At 39.1% G+C, this 18,018-nt stretch overlaps 1 protein-coding gene across 9 annotated transcripts in view; it reads right to left on the bottom strand.

Annotated features, from left to right (window-relative positions):
* Positions 1-18,018, bottom strand: part of SOX5 (SRY-box transcription factor 5) — a 291,945-nt gene that overhangs the window by 206,833 nt on the left and 67,094 nt on the right. For all 9 annotated transcript variants that reach the window (XM_075051376.1, XM_075051377.1, XM_075051378.1 and 6 more), the window contains exon 3: positions 12,968-13,178. In XM_075051376.1, the coding sequence (XP_074907477.1) occupies positions 12,968-13,178 (211 nt within the window). The remainder of the gene's footprint in view (positions 1-12,967; positions 13,179-18,018) is intronic.

Raw genomic sequence — 18,018 nt, 5'->3', positions numbered from 1 at the left:
GGGGGGGGGGGGGGGGGGGGATATCACAATCCCAGTATACCAAGAACTGGGCTTTGTTACAAGTGAGCTACGAGAGCTTTTGATAAGGAGTTGGTGTGTGAAACGAACCACCGAGTGCTGTACCAGTGAGTGGGATGAGACAAAAAAGGAAGGGTCATTCACTGCAGTGCGTGTTGCAGAAAAACCTGTATCTGAGGGGATGTTTTGGACATCTTGCAGTCCTTGGGCTGTGACTGACGTCACGCCTCTTCCCTCCTCTTTCACCCCAAGTAGCCCCAAGCAGCTCTCACAGCCAAAAGTCTGCCTCTAATTTTAGTTCCTACTCCTGGCACATGTTGTGTCCTAGATCACTGAAAGCCTTGAATTAATACACTAAGACCCAGTATTAAGCTAAAGAACTGACAGCTTTATGGAATGCATTCAGCCTGGGAGGAAAGCTACCTGGGATTGCCTAAACAATCCCAATGCTCTCTTCTAGTAGGAAAAAGATTTTGCAAAAAAAGTAAATCAAACAAACAAATCCCCACTAGTATTTTCACTAGCCCAAGATTAATCAGATTGCAAAGGTGCAACCTAAGGAAGAAGAGAAGGTCTGAAGAATACCACACCACATCTTTTAACCTCTCTTAAAGAGTTATATTGAAAAGCTTACAAAAATTGTCTCCCCATTTCATTTTCCCACAATGGTGACTGTTTATGCAAGTGCAGAAGGCGTCTTCATTCGTCTCCTCTTAATGCTTTTTCACCTGTCTTTATGTCTACAGGGACCTGTCTACTAAAAGAGCTGAAGCAGATGAGTTAAAAAATGGCCATACACTGCATCTCATTTGCTCCTGAAAATACTTAGGAGTGTGGTGGTTGGTAGATTTAGACTGACTTCTGGTGAACACTTGTAATGTCCAATATAAGCAGATCAACTGTAAGCAATGACATGTGAGAAACCAAGGATGAAATGGGACTAGCAGCTCAACTCACTCTCTCTAGCAATTTAATGGCAGTTTGCTCCATGCTATATTTAAGGCATAATGGCAGGACAAAACCAACCAACAAAGAGTTTACATTAGAAACACTGGGAAAATTTTTCAGGCTCACAATGTAAGAAATCACCACTAATTATGCTGTCTTTTTGTCTTTTGTGGGCCCCATTACTTTAAAATATTGGGTCACGCGCACCATGTAACATCCACTGGGTACTGTGTTCCCCCATTCAGTAACCTGGCTAGCAATAAAATACTGATAAAAATGGTAATGTAATAACATGATCATCTCAAAAGGACTGAATTTTTTTTTCTTTTCAGCAGGAAGAACAGGTTATAGCCTAAACCCCTACATCATGTGTATTATTCATCTAATAATTTTATGGTTAGTTACAGAACGATTCCCAATGACAGCTTCTTAATTCCTCTGAACTCAGATAGGATTGACTTGGCCAAACTTGTGAAGGAAGAATGCATTTTGCCTGGATATGCGTCCCATACCCCAAAGCTTCACAGGAGCTGTGAATCAATTAGATGACACAGCAAGAGGAAATGCATAAAAAAAGACTTAAAATAAAATAATCTTCAGTGAAATGTCTCCATATTTAGTTAAACAGCATTGCTGATTAAGGCTGTACATGAGCTCAGTGTGGAATCCAGAATTGTTGCAGCTGAAAATCATTAGCGAAAGCCTGCTGTCCTCTAGTTTCATCTTCATATATTAATTTCACATACAAGGAAAGGGAACTATTTGGAAATACACTGCTTTATTTAAGTCTATTATATATACATCCCAGCAAAAACACATTAACGTGCTTTACACTTTGCAACAAGACTGTGCTCTTACAGGATGTAGTGAATACACAGTAATGACTACAGTCGAAACCATTTTTTTGGTTAGTTGTTGACTTTTTTGCCTTCCCCCCCCCCCACTCCACCTCCCCCGGTGCCTGGCTCTGTGGGAGATAAGACACTCAGTTACTGAAATGGGATATGTGTTGCGGGCAAAACAGAAAAGGAAAAAAAAGTTTAGCAAAAAATGATCAAGAATGCTTATAAAACTGAGAGGCTTTCTTCTTCCATGTGATCTTTGTCTCTAGACTATTTACCTTGAGATTGTGTGGGCTAATCTACAGTACAAAACTTACGCAACATTCCAAACTGTACTGGAAAAACAGGACACTTGGATAACCACTTCCAAGTCAGGAGAGACACTTCCCTTTCTGATAAAGCACTTGGACAGAAATTGTAACTTCGGGGCTGTATAAATCTTTAGCCATGATCATTCTTGCTTATTGGCAGTACAATACAATAACTGCTTGGGGTTTTTTTGAGGTGGGAAGGAAACTTCCCCTTGGGCATAGGGGCTGGGCCTTTGGAATTACACTTCCTAGATATTTGGAAAAGATTTATAAGTAATGGCCAAGTAGCATGTCCCATACACAACCAATGGTCTATGATTGCAGGCACAGATAAAAACACTGCTGGACTTCAGATCCTCTTCTAGCTGTCATCCTGTGCTTCTATTATTTATTCAGAGATTCAATAATTTAATTAATTATGGCTAAAAGGCTCAAATGAACAACTGAGGTTCATATCCTTCCCTGCATGTTGCAGTGTATGAACACGTGTGCTAAATTGCCATTTCTCCCTGACAAGAAGAAGCTGGATCTCCATGTCACACATTTGTGGCTCTCCTTCCTTGTGCTGTATAAGCTAGTACTTTCTATACCTCCAAAAGGCAAGCCTGCGTGCTCATTCATCATGCACCTTATTACTTAGATACAAGTACCTCACCATCTAGGAAATATAAGTTTCTAGCAATTAATGACTGCACAGACTTTGTTGTTGTTGTTACCTTTCAGTTTTCTTAATAACGCTCTTTCTAGGAACAGGCCTAATCCCTGTCTGTATAGGGATAAAAAAACAAGTCACGTTGGGTTCTTTACAAATCCTGTATTGGGTCAAATGTTGCCTTCTTAAAGCTCTTGTGTATTCAGTGGGAGTTGTGAACTTACATCTGAGAGCAGAATTTGGCCCACATAGTTCTGAAGTGTCTATTAACTCTCCCACACTCAGAAATAAATCAAGACGAGATGCCTCTCAAGCACAATGAGCCTAAAATATAAACCACACCGCTCACAACAGGGGGACCAGGAATTCGACGTCAGTCACGTGGTTCTCTCTTCCTCCCTCCGACTTGCATCAGTAAAAAGGAGAAGAGGGCAGAAGCCTCGTTAAATCCCAGGATGTGACCGGCACAGGGCCCAACCGGAGTGCAAGCCAGCAGGAGCCACAAAAGGTGCGCGCCTTCCCTCTCCCAAAACCACCGGAGTCGAGACGTGCAGTGGGACATCTCACTCCCGCTCTGTTCGCTTTGAAATTAATAATTTTCCCTCAAGCTGAACGTTCCTCCCCCCCGCGGCCCCCAACCCCAATTCTTCCTTGCACAAACTTGGGAGCAACCACTCCTGTTTACACCGTGCCACAACCCCGCGTCGCTGCCTGTCAATCAGAGCTCCGTTCGTCTTCAGGAGGGGGAATCAAGCGGAGGGGGAAGGAGGAAAGCAGGAGGACCTCTGCATTGATCAAAAATGTTTGGGGCGGAAAGGAGCGAGGAGAAAGAGGGAGAAAGAGATGGAGATAGATGAGAGGGTAACAAAACTAGAGGAAGATAAACAGAGCCAAAAAGAAAAATGTCCTTTGTTCATTTAAATGGCTCTCTGCTCCCAAGCCCTCTGCATGACTAATGCCACGCTGTGGTGTGTAAACCTCTTGGGCACATAACACAAACAAAGCATAACTCGGCCTGAACAAACAAAGGCCTAAGCAACAGTGATTGAATTCATCTTAAAACAACAAATCAATTCTTCCCTATTAATGCCCTAAATACCAGCGTAGGAGCACTGTCCTGTTGTAATAAACAGCCATGTGTTCAATTACCGTCTGTTTTCCCAACTACTGCTCTCTTCAGTAATTACACCATGCGATGCATTCTACATTGACATTATATTAATGTGCTGGGAGGAGAGATCTTAAATACGAATTAAATCAACGCTAAACATCTCAGAAAGCCTTACCGAGTCACACAAGTGCTAACAGGGCATTCTTCAGCGGAAAGCACAGACTGATTTTTCTCTTCATTCACTTTTCACTTTCATCCCCCGGCTAAATAAATAAATTAAAACACAAGCTTTAAAGAACTCTATTGCCCCAAAGACTACCACAGTAAACCTTTCATAAGCTCTCTAAATGCCCACTTCACCTGTACAAGATCACCGCTCAATAAAGAGCATTTCATAAGTATCAGCTTGCGTCACATCAGTTGAACAGCAACGACAAAAACCCTTCAACAACAGACAGGTGACAACAAAGCAAGGCAAGTAAAACAAAAGCAGAAAACTTTCTGGACTAAGACAAATGCAGGAGAATAAAAGTTTACGAAAAGGTGTCTTACCCTTTTGCAGAACCGTCAAACAACTTCTATTGACTACTGAATAGCACACAGCAAACAGACCAAATAAAAGATATGATGAAAGATGTATTTACTTGTACAGGGCTCCTTCCCCCCACCTCAATCTTTCTTTCCATTTCGTATACACCCACACTGCACCGTTTGCATTGTGTTGTTAAATAACCAATAGCAACCCAGATGAAAGATTGGAAGGGTTTCTATGATGCTGTCAAGCACCAGACAGATGCTTGGCAGTGTCAATATGGTTCTTTACATTTGGGTTGTGCCAAGGTTTGAAATAAAAAATAAAATAGGAATACTACTACTACTTCGAGAGAGAAAGACAGCAACGAGTTAGTGCATGGACATGCACTAAATTTTTAAATCAATGGAGTATCATCCTACCTGCTGATGTTTTACTTCAGCGTTTTAAAAGGTTACGGAAACAGATAAATAAAGCTTTGCTTTTTGCCTGCGTACTGGATTGCAAGAATTTTAATAGAAAGCAAAATCAAATTCTGGGGGTGTAACGAGTGAAGATTTCTAGGCCCTCTAGAATAGACTCATAGGTTTCTGCTGCAAAGACATGCCAAGTATGTCTAACATATGAAGTATGATAAACTTCCAAAATCTGTTTCAAAATAAAATGCCTTAGATGCTGCAAAACTTTTCTGACGGAGGCTTCAGAAGACACAGAAATTTGCACATTTGGAGGAAATAAAATTCTGAAAGCTTTTCTGACTAAAATATTAGTTTACCCTCAAAACTACAGTGCATAACATTCAGATACATTTAAGTGTCTTTATAACAACTGCTCATTTGTCCTCCTCAGGTCATCAGATACAAAAACACTCCCCAAACCTCTCCAGGATTTGAAACTCATTTTCATTTGACTAGTTTGAATTTTTTCATTTCAGCTGCCAAACCAAGTCAGGGGAAAAGCTGTTTCCACCTGACCCAAAATGTTTTATTTAATTCTAATTGAAATGTTTTCATTTCTCTTTCAGATTAATCATCTTAAACATCTAAAAACAAAAAATATCATTTCCAATGAAACATTTTGTCTAAAAATGTTGACCGTTCCAAATTTTCTACTATCTTTGGCTAAAATTAACTTGTTGAATTGCTGAATGGTATCAGTCCTTAATTACTATTTAACAGGTTTTAGGGTGTTGTCCCCACCCTAACTCTCCTTTACTCTGTTTTGAGCACTTTTTGAATTTATACATGACAGTACAGAAATCGCGCGCATATAGCATATTTTCTCCTGAGGCGATGTAGAAACCACAATACAATTAAACTGTACGAGAAGAAAAGATGATGAAAGGAGTTCTATCTTCCCCGTACAGCTTATTTACAATGCAGGAGATGCATAAAGTTGTGTAAAACTGGCAACGTTCAAACCACTTTAAAAATATCAACTTTAAACAGACACATAACTAATAAAAGTAAGCAACAGCTTCAAACTTCAGAGTGTTTTTACAAGGCTACTTCATCAGCTAAACAAGCAAGTGGGAGTTGCTGCAAATGTTGCTCCTTGCCATACTAGAGGCTTTCCCTTGCTTCTGGTAAACAGAAGACACAAGACAGCCTTGTGAATAGCTCATGGCACAGACTGAGATCTAAAGCTAATCAGACAGGATGATAGGTCATCTTAATCAACTTCAAAAAGCCAATCCACATGCTCGTCCCAGCATCTTGCCTCTCCTTCCCTGATCGCTCTCTCGCTCATTTGGCCGTATTTTCCCCTTCCCCCTCCACTTACTTCCCACAAATTGTGCTGTTAAGAAAGAACGCGGGGAGCCCTTCAGGTCTCAGCATCCTGGGCGCAGGTGGTGGGGAAAACTTTGAAGTGAGCTCTCCACTAACTCTAGAGCTGGCCGTGCCTCCTCCATAAGCAGCTCTTATTAAAAAAAACACCAAGTATCCACTAGAACAAAACCAAGCAGGCCTATTTAATTAGGGCAAATGCTTGATATCCACTTCTTCATGTGAAACCACACAGTCACACAAGCCTGGGAGGTCTGATTAATTTTAATATGCACGGTCGTGACAAGCGCCTCGGGGGTAAGAGAGAGGGAAAAAAAAAAATCCCACAAACCCCGCTAGCTTGACAAATAGGTTTCAGCTAAATATTGTGTATGTGGCCCAGATTAAGATGTTACTATTCAGCAAGGGCTTGAACCTTTAATATGAGGAACAAGAGGCCTGAGAAACAGGTGGCTCGCTCTTCACTCTTGAATAAATGACATCCCCAAAAGCTGTGGCACATAAGCATACAGAAAGAGCTGGCACACTCCCTCATGTATATTTGTATATTACCAGTCTGGGTCAGGGTTTTTTCCAGGAGTAATCCAAGGACTGAAATGAAACTCAGAAAGCTAATGGCTTTTCCAGGGGAGGGGGAAATATTTAAAATAATAAAAAATAAAAATAGAAAAAAAAGGGGGGGGGGGGGCAAAAAATGAAGGCAGACTGCAAACTGACCTAGCTGGAATACATTGGGGGCAACAGGCACATCAAGTTTTGAAAATCCCTATTGAAATGAATCATGGCTATTGAGTTAGAGGTAGACAGGAGCCCAAATAATTATTTTGGTCTTGGTGAACCACTTGTATGCTGCACAGTAAAAGATGGGAGATGAGAGATCAAGCATTTTGCTTTGGCTGCTGCTTGTTCAATATTTAGGAGTGAATGTACCCTGGAAAGAAATTTTAATTATGGAGATCCATCTGAGAAGACTTTCATTCTAAAACAGGGAGGGGGAGAAGGACTGCATCTTCTCTCCAAAAGCACAAGTTTCCTGAATCTCACTTGACCATAATGCTTTCTTCTATATTTAAGATGCTGTATCAGCACCTCAGATGCCTTTATCAAAAGAGAAAAGAAAAATCCAAAAGCTACAAACCTTTGAGGATGTAAGCAAGAGAGACTTGGAAGGGAATCTAAGCAAATTTTGAAAACATCCATTGAAATAAACCATGACTATCAGGCTAAACTATTAGGAAGGAAAACACTTAAAAACTGAAGGTGACAAATGAATAAACTTCACTTTGAGCAAGTAAGAGCTGGCAGGGCTTCAAACTAGGCTACCTCTGTTCTAGAGTTAAAGCACTTGTTAATAAAAGTTTAAGCCACCACAGCATTTAACAGTGCCTTCTCTTCACATAGGCCTATTTCATAAACTTCATCTTTTAATTTTTTTTTAATTATTTTTTATTTTTATCAGCAGTATATGAATGCACATTTCCATATGGCAGGGTCTTTGAAAGAAGTGTATGGAAGTCTGATGCTCACTTGCTCCACAAGAAAAGATACATTTTCTGGTGACAGGCTGCATAGAGGAACATGGAACCACAAGACACTTGAAACATCCTTCCACAGCAGCAGGAGTAAAGGAACAAAACTTGAAAGTACTCAACTGCAAAGTATCCTTTTTTGTCCTTCAGTAGAACAGTGTTACAAAGCCTCTTCACCACATACTTTGTCAAACGGACAGTGAAGAACCAAATAAAGGAAATTCAAACCTCAACCAATGAGAGTATCCTTAGGCTTTTCCCAAATCTGTTCACTTTATTTCTTCCCATCTCATCAAATGTGATTTAAAAACAAGAGTCTGCATTTCAAAGGCCTCCCTTCTTGTGCCCATTAATGGTCTGCTTTGGAATTTATGGATTAAGAAGAGGGAGACCTCTTGATTTCTTTACAAGATATGTTGATTAGAGTTTGATAATATTAGGAGATATTCTGGGATCTTATTTCATCTAGAGAGCCTGAATTCAACATGGTTCACTTTTATAGACTACAGAACTGCTTAAACAACAGACATTTAAATTACCACAAGAACAGGTGTTGTGATTTATAATGTAAACTTAAACATCAAACACAAATAGCCTTCGGGGGATGTTCAGAAGACAAAAATCATGCCCCAGAGGCCTTTCTCATCCCTTTCTTTCCGACAAAGTAATTACTTACAGTATTGCAGCATACTATAATACATGAGGCTCTAGTATTCACATTACCTGTTAAAGCCCTGCAAACATATGTATTACCTGCTTACTAAACACTTGAGATTAATTGTTCCTGCTCAGAAGACCTAAGGACTAGCAGAACAAAATTCTGAAGTAGGAACAATACTAAATGCTATTTATACACAATTCTTTTGTGTGCATGGTTATACATATTTATGTCTAAATATATATATCTAATATATACACTTTATATATATGTATATCTGTGTACACGCATTTCTATAAAATTCAAAGTATTCATTTAAACAGCCAAACAGAATTGAGTTTCAGAGGTCCTTACTATAGAAGAATGAGCCATGCAGATGAATGAGTATACCCACATGTGCACATGCTCATGTGCGCAGTCTCTGTGGTCAGGTAGATGCCCATAGGATCCCTTTTATCCAGACTTCCTATAAATTCTGTACAATAACATAGATCTAGCCTCAGAAGATACAGCATGCAAGTTTTAAAGATAAACAGATACATAACCTGTTACAAACATATACTGCCACAATGGAAAAAAAAGATTGATTCTTAATTAAGAGATGTAAAGAGCCGGTGAGTACTCTGGCTTATTCTAAAAATAGGAGAGCATTTACTTGCTTGCCTATATTTTTTCCAGAAGCCAAGCCATACGTTTAGAGGAAAGGCTACACAGATTTCAAGAGATTTAATTTTCCACAAGCCCAGACCATAAATTAAAATACAGCAATCCAATCCAATTAATAGTGCAAGAAAAAGCTAAGTGGCTGCTTTGGTCTTTGCTTTCATGAACTTGTGTCAAGCTCAGTGACTTCAAAGAGATTTCCATTTCATTTCTACAAATGAAGAGAATAGACAGACAGAGAGTCTCTGCCATCCTCTGATGCCTTAAGAAAACAGAAGAAAAACATGCCTGTATCTCATTCGCCTAATGATTTTAGCTGCAAAAGGAATCCCATGGTCGGCAGACGACCCTCAGGGCAAGGGCTTGAGGTCTGTCACAGTATATAAGGCTTCTCCAAACCCACTCCATTATCTTCATTATTGTATACCAGGAATAAAAGGGGACTGACTCCTCTTCTGAAGTTCAAGTTAGAAAGGACAGAATGTTTCATGTAAAATAACATTGTGTGACTTCAGTAATAGGTTTATGCCTTTGGGGGCCTAATGCTAAAGCTGCATATAAGGATTTTCTGCAGAATTTGAAGGAAGAAAAATGAGCACTGTATTAGCAATGAGTAAAATTCCACAAGTTTCAGATTCACTGAAACACTCCATGTCTCTGTCAGCATGACTCATTGTCAGTCACATACTTTCATACAGCAAGAGTAAAATGGCAAGGGGGGGGTGGGGGGGGGGAAGAGCATGGGCCTTTAGAGCTAAGCATAAACCCCTACAAAAACCAAAACCATACACATATGCAAGAAGCAAAAGGAAGTGACAAGCTTTTGGAAAGTTCTTAAGAATGAGTAGGTAGCATGGCTTCCTACAGGGGACATTAACCAAAGGCATATATACAATAAATCAACATGGAAAACATTTAATGAACAGTGATGTTTCCCTTGTTAGCTCATGTGTGGGTACATGTATGTGCTTACATATATGCATACATGCAGTGCATTTGTGCACTCTGAGCAGTATGTTTTGTAACACTGTAAAAATTCTTGTGCTTTACTGACAAAATTCACTAAGTAGAAACTCTTATTTTCTAACGAACATAGGAAAACCATTTACCTTATATATCAACAAAGCTTCTTAAAAACAGTCAGACCTGTTATCAGTATTTTGGGATATCTCACTTGTCCTCAAAACCTATTTAAGAAAAGTCCTTTCCCTGACTGATATGAGGTTTGGATCGAGACCTAAAGTTGTTTACCCAGCCCTTCTCTTTTTTCCCATTTTGAAGAAACAGGCCATTTGAAAGAATGCTTCAAAAGCACATTTCCCACAGTAATTCAGAAGACAATTTCAAACAATAAAAACAGAGCCAACATAGCCCATTGTACAAGTTAAATAATATATAAACTTATGAGTACATAGAGAAATGGGAATCTGGCTCATATCTGGTCTTCAAAAAATTTACAGGAAATTCATTTAATTAAACCTCAGCTACTGGTGCAAATGTTTCCCTTTCTTCCCAAAGAGAAATAAAGTATTATATTATTGCTGTTGACATAATGCAGCAAAGCTTAACCAAGATTCTTGGTGTTCTCCTACAAAGCCCCACAAACCAGCAAGACTAAAAATTATTACTGAAACACACAGTAATCATACATTGTTGAATTGTTACCTACATGTACTACCAAAGATTCCCACCTGTAACTTTATCTTACTCATGGGGAAATTGGTTAATATTCTAATTACCTGACTAGCAACCAGCAATGACTGACAACTTTAATTTAGCACTACATGAAGAAGACATCACAATAAGTAGATTTTCTGCTGGAGTTCAAACAGAGAAGACACTGTGCTTGCAATAGTACTTACTTATTTTAGGGAAAGAGACCATATATGTGGAAGATGTCTAAGAACAGTCTTAACATCTGCACGAGAAATATATTTTTTTTTTAATTAGCCACTCTAAAAACAATCATGTTGGCTGAAGGGGAGATGGAGGGAGACTTGTCAAAATGATGTATTTGTCCCTCACCACCTTTCAATGCTCTTATGCAAGTCTAATTTTCTTCCTAGCCAGCTCACCTCTCTGGCCTCCTTTTGTTTCATGTCCCATTTCCCATTCTCTTCTAACTTCTGAACTTTTGTTAGTTTGCTTTTAAGGAGAAAGGGAAAAAAAAACCCCAACCCTTTCCTATTCATTTTTTCCTGGACAGGGAGTAAGCAGACATGAATATGGCACCCTCATAATGACTTAACTAGGGCTTAATGAAATTTTCATCACAACCTGCTGTTCATTTTAATGGCCTTTGAAAGACAATAGAACAATGGCTAGAGGGAAGAAAAGATTTTCTGTTGCATGCATTTGCAAAGCCCAACATTCAGTTGCTCCCCCCCCTTTCTCTCCCAATCTCTTCACAAAGCTGTAGATCTTTTGTTTGTACTGTATATTTTCATTTTAGTAGAGCTGAGATAATGCACAGGCTCTGTAACCGTTCTCATGTCTGTCTGTGGCCTTTCCTTAATGGAGTCTGTACAGCTTGTACCACCTCATACTCAACGGAGTATTTATGCATTGCTCAGAACCCACTGTTCTTTCCTCTCTCATATAGAGAACTCTGGTCTCCTTCCCCCCGACCTCATACCATACACAGGAAAGATCTTTTCCATTCAAAGGCACAAGGTAGGTCACAGCACTGACCATTAAGTCAACGTAAATGCAAAATGAAATGCTATGATTATATGTAATATTCAAAAAAATGCTTAGACAAAGAAATTGTTTCCCAGCAGACCCTTACTGTGTGCTCCAGTCAAGAAGAGAAGACTAATTTACAACCCAGTCATGCTCATGTATGTGACAGTGTGGCTGTGTTTGCATCCGTATTTTCATTCCAGTATGCAGGTTGTCCTAAAATTTTCTTGTAGGTGTTGTCAATTCATGCTTCAACACTGAGATAGGCTCTGAGGGCCATGCTTTTAAACATTTGAAATAGACTTCTACAACAGGGTAGGTGGGTGTAAATGAAAATGAAGTCTTACTACTGTGCATTAGGGAATAAGGCTCAGTATGTTCACACAACACCAACTGGCCCACAGTCCCCTGGAAATCTAGCTGTAAATATGCATGCTGGATACCTATGGAGAATACAGTGAGGCCTTCTTCTTCCAGTCAGGGGTTTGACTCTGCCCCAAATAGGCAGGAACTGAAAATCTTACTTAATGGAAAGCCGTTCAGTGGCTTCTCAGAAGCGAGATGTTTGGTCTTAGTCTCAGCCCACAGAGCACAAGTGACATCGTCATCTACTGGACGTACACTCTCAAAACCAAACTGATTCTCCAGAGATGATACCTATATGCCAAGGTTTAAACTTGCTGGCCAGACATAAAGCAGAGAAAGCCAGTACTGTGTCTGTTTGTATAGTACCTGCACTACAGATAAACAGAGGATGACATGATAGGACATGATCCAGACAAAAGCTTTCATGACTTCCAAATTTAACATCTTACCTTTCAAATAATGACATGCCTACTAGACAATTTCACAAAAACATTGACATTGCTGATAACACTGCTTTTTGCTCTAGAAGTGGGAGAGGGGGAGAGTAGCGCTGTAAATGACCCCCAGGCTGTTAAAATTACAGTGTTTGTTGTACCCATGTTGAGGATGTTGCTGTGTCTGTGTCAAAAAAGACTGTTATGTCAGACAAAGGCTCTCATTTGCGAAAAGCTAAAAATGTTAGCTATAATGGGATATTGCTGAAATTTATCTCTAATGTAGACAAGAACTACGAGTTCTTTACTTCAATTTTGCTAGCAACAAAAAGCAAATGGAGCAGAAAATGGGAGGATTAAAAAGTATACATATCCAAAGAATCTGGAGAAAAGAAAACAAAACAGAAAATTTTGGCCCGTTTCCCAGGCCTTACCTTCTGGCTCATTTTTGATGAGCTCTTCCATTTTTCTTTGCTTAAGGGTGTCTACAACATCCGCTAGGCTCCCTTTGCGCCTTTCAGGGGTTCCCAGGGCTGTGCTGGACAATGATTCTCCACTCTGACGCCCACCTTCTTCTGCCTTCAAGGGTGAGGTAGATGAGTTGTGCGGGGCAAATGAAGACATCACTTTATTGCCATCAACTTCCTGAAAGGGGAGAAAACTGAGATGAAACATTCCTTTCTTTTCTTAAAGAACAAAAAAATAAAGATGGAAAGAAAGAACAATCCTTTGTTCTTTGAGTTCATTGCTGTTTGTTCTTCTGTTGAAACCTTTAAAAAGGCATGCAATGCTTCAAAAGCACCCACAACAAAGCCTATCCATAAAGCATAAACCAAGATTACAGGCTGAAGTGAACAAAGATCAGCTTGCAAGAGAGAAACATAAAATACAGTTTTTCCCTAATTGAGAAGAAGTGTTGTACTCGCAGGTTTCCCAATAACAATGGTATCGATTACCTTTAATTGTTTGTTCTCTTACAGCTTTCTTTCGAAAAAATCTTCAATTTTTACAAGGACCATTAATTTCCTAACTTGATAAAGTACTGAATGCCTTGATGGCTAGTTGTAAGAAATGAAATAGTAACCAAATATTAAATGCTCTTTGCCATATGACTAACTTGCAGTTCAAGTAGTTCTCCCATCTATAAAGGATGAAGCAACTGTCTTCTGTTTTCTAATTCTCTTTCTATTCTTCTCTTCCATCTCACACCTTCATTTCTTGTAGAGACAGTATTTTTCACAAAGGTGGTCCTAATGACTTTCACTGGCAGCACAGTGGCAAAACTCTGTGACTCCCTGGAACATACACACAATTCTCCTCATGTGAGAGTCCACAGAGGTCTACTCATTAATTTTAATGGAAACCAAAACTGGTTCCAGCATCTTCAAACTTGCCTTCATTAATGTGAGAGCCTTCTCTTCCACACCGCCTCCTACATAAAGCAATGTTCTCTGCATATATTCCTTTCCCCTTTTATGTCTCTTTAATACCCTACCCTTCTGTACACATCTCTGAAACATTTGTTTTTTTCTCTGCTAACATATGCTATCTATACCTTGCAAAACTTAGGTCAATGTCTCCAAACAAAGCTTGCTGCAGAGTATATATACCGCATAATATAATGCTGCAAACATGAACAGTTTTTATTTTGATCAGATTCTCCAGAGTTGTTTTTTCTTTTTCATTATCCCATTTTCTTACATTTTTGTATTCCAGGTGTTTAATGAACACTATTTCTAAAGAAGTCACTGGACCATCTTGTGATCTGAGTTACAGACTTCGTTGAAAAAGTCTTAATAATTTTTAAATTGTTTTCATTTTATAGGGTAAGCGACACATACACTGTTTTTAGTGATTTGTGTTTTTTTCCAGAGTAATTTTTGGTGTCTCTGGTTTAATAAACCACAATATTTCAGCAAAAATGTGTCTTTCCATAAATAAAACATGAATTGCTAAAAATTATCTCAATAAAATTTGAATAAGGCAACAAGGAAGTTATGAAGTAAAGAATGTGTTTGTTGTCACAGACTACTTTGTTTTGTCAAAAAGATTACCTCTGATTAAGAAAACTTTTAGTGCAAACAGTTTTGAGCAGCTTGAATGTGTTATACTAGTGAATAAATTCCCTAACAGAATCGGATTTAACTGAGATTACAATCTGGGCCATCATATGCCCCAAAAGCCAAACCCAGTGATGTTAATGACAGACTTTCTACTGACGTCAATGAGCTTTTGACCAAGCCCTAAAAAAATGCTCTGACTCCAGTCAACAGAAATGCTCCTTTTTTTTTTTCTTGCAACTCCCTCCATTTTTGTTCTGCACTTGGAAAATTACTACTTGCTAACAGTGGACTTAAAAAATGAGTTGGAGCTGAATGTAATTCTTTTTCACATATATAGACCTGAAGAAAGTGGTTTTTAACTGTGACGAGCAAAATAGTTAACTTCAGCATCAGTTCAGATTTTATATAACATTCAAACCCATTATCACCAAGTGGCAATTCTTTCCTACAGACAAGGCCAAAAGAGGAAATGTCTTGAAAGCTGTTTTCTTATTCACACTTTGAAGACAGATAAGCCAAATACCACCCTTAGTTACAGTTCTTAAATCCACCTATACCATCAATTATGTACAGGAACAGTATCGTTCCTAATTTTACCAGGAACTAGTTTCTTGGTTTTATTCCAAAGTGGGCCCTAAAGACACTCACTCGTGTTTCTGTGTATGTCACACATTGGTCACAGACACAAAGCACTTGCAAGAGCTGCCTAAGCTTCAGGAATCATCATTGCTGTTTCCATGTACATTTTGGGTACATCCAAGTGTTTTTATACATAAAAATATATCCTGAGTATAAAACAAGTTTGTTATAAGAGAAGAAGTATAAGAACACAAGGATTGAATGATACATAAAGTAATACAAGGTGATTGTCAAAATCACAACTTGCTTGGCATTCAAACGGAACCCAACTACTAAAATTTCCCTGCCTCTCTTTCAGGGGAAATGGAATTGTGAGGGGGAGAGGACAAGACAGCAGTTTGTGGGTAAAGCAAGGACTCTGGATACTCAATTCCTAGTTCTTTCAAATGTTCTATGTAACCATGGAAAAAGTCACTTTTCTTTCTGCATTTCAGTTTCCTACCTGTAAAACAGGCACAAAAGAAGTAATTTCTTACATTGTAAAGGTCTTGGAATGATAAACTCATTAATAACAAAGAGGTGCCCTGCTACTACAATGTTGTCTAAAAGCATTTATAGAGTACCACAGTTAAGACGACTTTATAGCTGGACAAAAAAGGAAAGGGAAGTGTTCTACACAGGGGTTTTTTTATAAGAAATTATATATTAATATACACATCTAAGTAATCATCCCCAAAACAAAATGTTTCCTTAGACTGCTCTTGTTAGGTGTACATGTATGCAGTGTTTGCATATCACATACGTGGGCTATTTATACACTTGTGGGGTTTAAGATACACTCCACTTAATCAAAACACATATACAGTAGGGGAACAGCTGCAATCACATCTCAGTGGGCTAAATTACAGTACACCAGTGAATTATTCATTCAAAAAGATCTGTAGCAATCACACATCCACTGCGTGATTTGCAGTCTAAGAGGAATCCTCTTCTTTCCATACCAGCGGATGAGCACACACATCAGCTACTGCTGTTGATGAGAGTTCAACATGTATCCTCTAGCACAACAGCTCGAGAATCTGTCTGCCCCACTTGTCCATGATCTTTTTATTCTGTCATTCGGAACAACAACCTGAAATGCTCAGCTGTTATCTACGCTTTCACTTTACATCCCTCTGTTTTATTTTGCTCTTTCTTATGCTACTACTGGTGAAACTGCAAAAAACTTTCAATGGTTCTGGATTTCTACTTTTAACATGTAAAAAGAAAGGACACTTCCACATAAAACCTACTCATGTCAATGGTTGTATAAAGCTAATAAATTTCTAGCAAGGAAAATCCTCTGATTGTACATATGAGAGTTTAACTATCCCCCTGAAAACACTCAGAGAAATCCTTAATGGCAAGAAAGATATGTTGGCAACAGTTTAAAATTAATCCCCTGAGAAAGAAGTTCCCTCCCAACAGGTGAGATTTAGTAGGCTCCTTTTCTGAAAGGACAAATTCACATGACTTTTTGCAGTTACCTGAGAGAAAAGCAACAACCCTGTAAAGAGTGGTATTAAAGAACCTCAATATCTACTACTGACATGCCAAAATGAAGTCCATCAAACCACACGCGAGACCTACCTCTCTGTCACCAAAACAGTGGAAAACAGACACTCCTTTACCAGAGAACAGTCTCTCTCAGCTGCGTAACAATTTCACCTGTTCAAGTTTGATTACATTCCAGCCTCTGGCACTGTTAATCCCGGTAACAGTTTTATGCAGTTAGCAGCTGCTTCATGGATGGGGCTCTATTGTTCATTTGCATTGCGAATTGCTCTGCTAATGTGCGCTGGCACAACATTTCATCGAACTCTGAGCTGGGATTGTACTCACCAACACCTGATGCTGCTGCTTCTTGCTTTTCCCACTTCGGAAAGGCAGACAAGGACACAGATCCTGCTGAATCGAACACTAGGCCCTTCTTACCCCGCCAACAACAGCAACAAAAAAGAGGACTGCCCCGCGTTTCGCCTCTTCTGCTTCTGTTCCAAGCTAGAATCCACAGGAAGACTTGTTCATTTACAAGAAAGTTGTCTCTGTATTGCCAAACAGCTTTCCACCTATGGAGGAAATACCTCTTCCAAGGTTTAATGATAAAACAGGCTTCTGCCCTTTCAGGATGAGGTCAATAATCTTCCTTTGTTAATCTTGGGCAAGCTTTACTTAATCTAGCCCCCTTGTCACCTTTGTGATTGACAGGAAAAGTCATGTCACTGGACAATGGACTTACCCTCACTGAGCAATTATCTTTTTTAAAGATTACACAATGTTACCCTTGCTCTCATAAAAAGCACAAACATTTTGCAGTTAAAAGAAACTATTCGTTCCAACTGTATCTTTCAAATTGTCTCTCTCCATTTCCAGGGTCCAATCGAGGCCTATTTCAGTTCTACAGAGGGACGGTGAAACACTTAATGAAGGAAACAGGTTGTACCTGGGGAGATTTCCAAAATATCTCTTCGTGCTCATCTTAGATCTCATCTTCTCCTTCCTCATCTAGAGATGCACATTATTCCTACCTGCAGTTAAACTCAGACAGAAAACTCTGTTTCTGTGACATTAAAATTTAGTCCCAAACCAACCAATAATCAAACCAGAAGAAAACTGAGAACTAAGTCTGAAACTGTTAATTACCACCATATGGTATGCAAGGAGGTTGCATCTGCAGCAAAAAAAAATAATTATTAAGAGAATCGAGCTTCTGGCTTTGCAGCCAAAAACACCTGGAATAAAATACTTGTGCCTTTAAAACTAGCACTGATATTGTCTGATTTTAAGAAGCCTGTGATCCTCAA

The sequence above is a fragment of the Buteo buteo genome, chromosome 19 (assembly GCF_964188355.1).
Source record: "Buteo buteo chromosome 19, bButBut1.hap1.1, whole genome shotgun sequence".
Lineage (NCBI taxonomy): Eukaryota > Metazoa > Chordata > Aves > Accipitriformes > Accipitridae > Buteo > Buteo buteo.
This window is presented reverse-complemented; position numbering and strand designations above follow the sequence as displayed.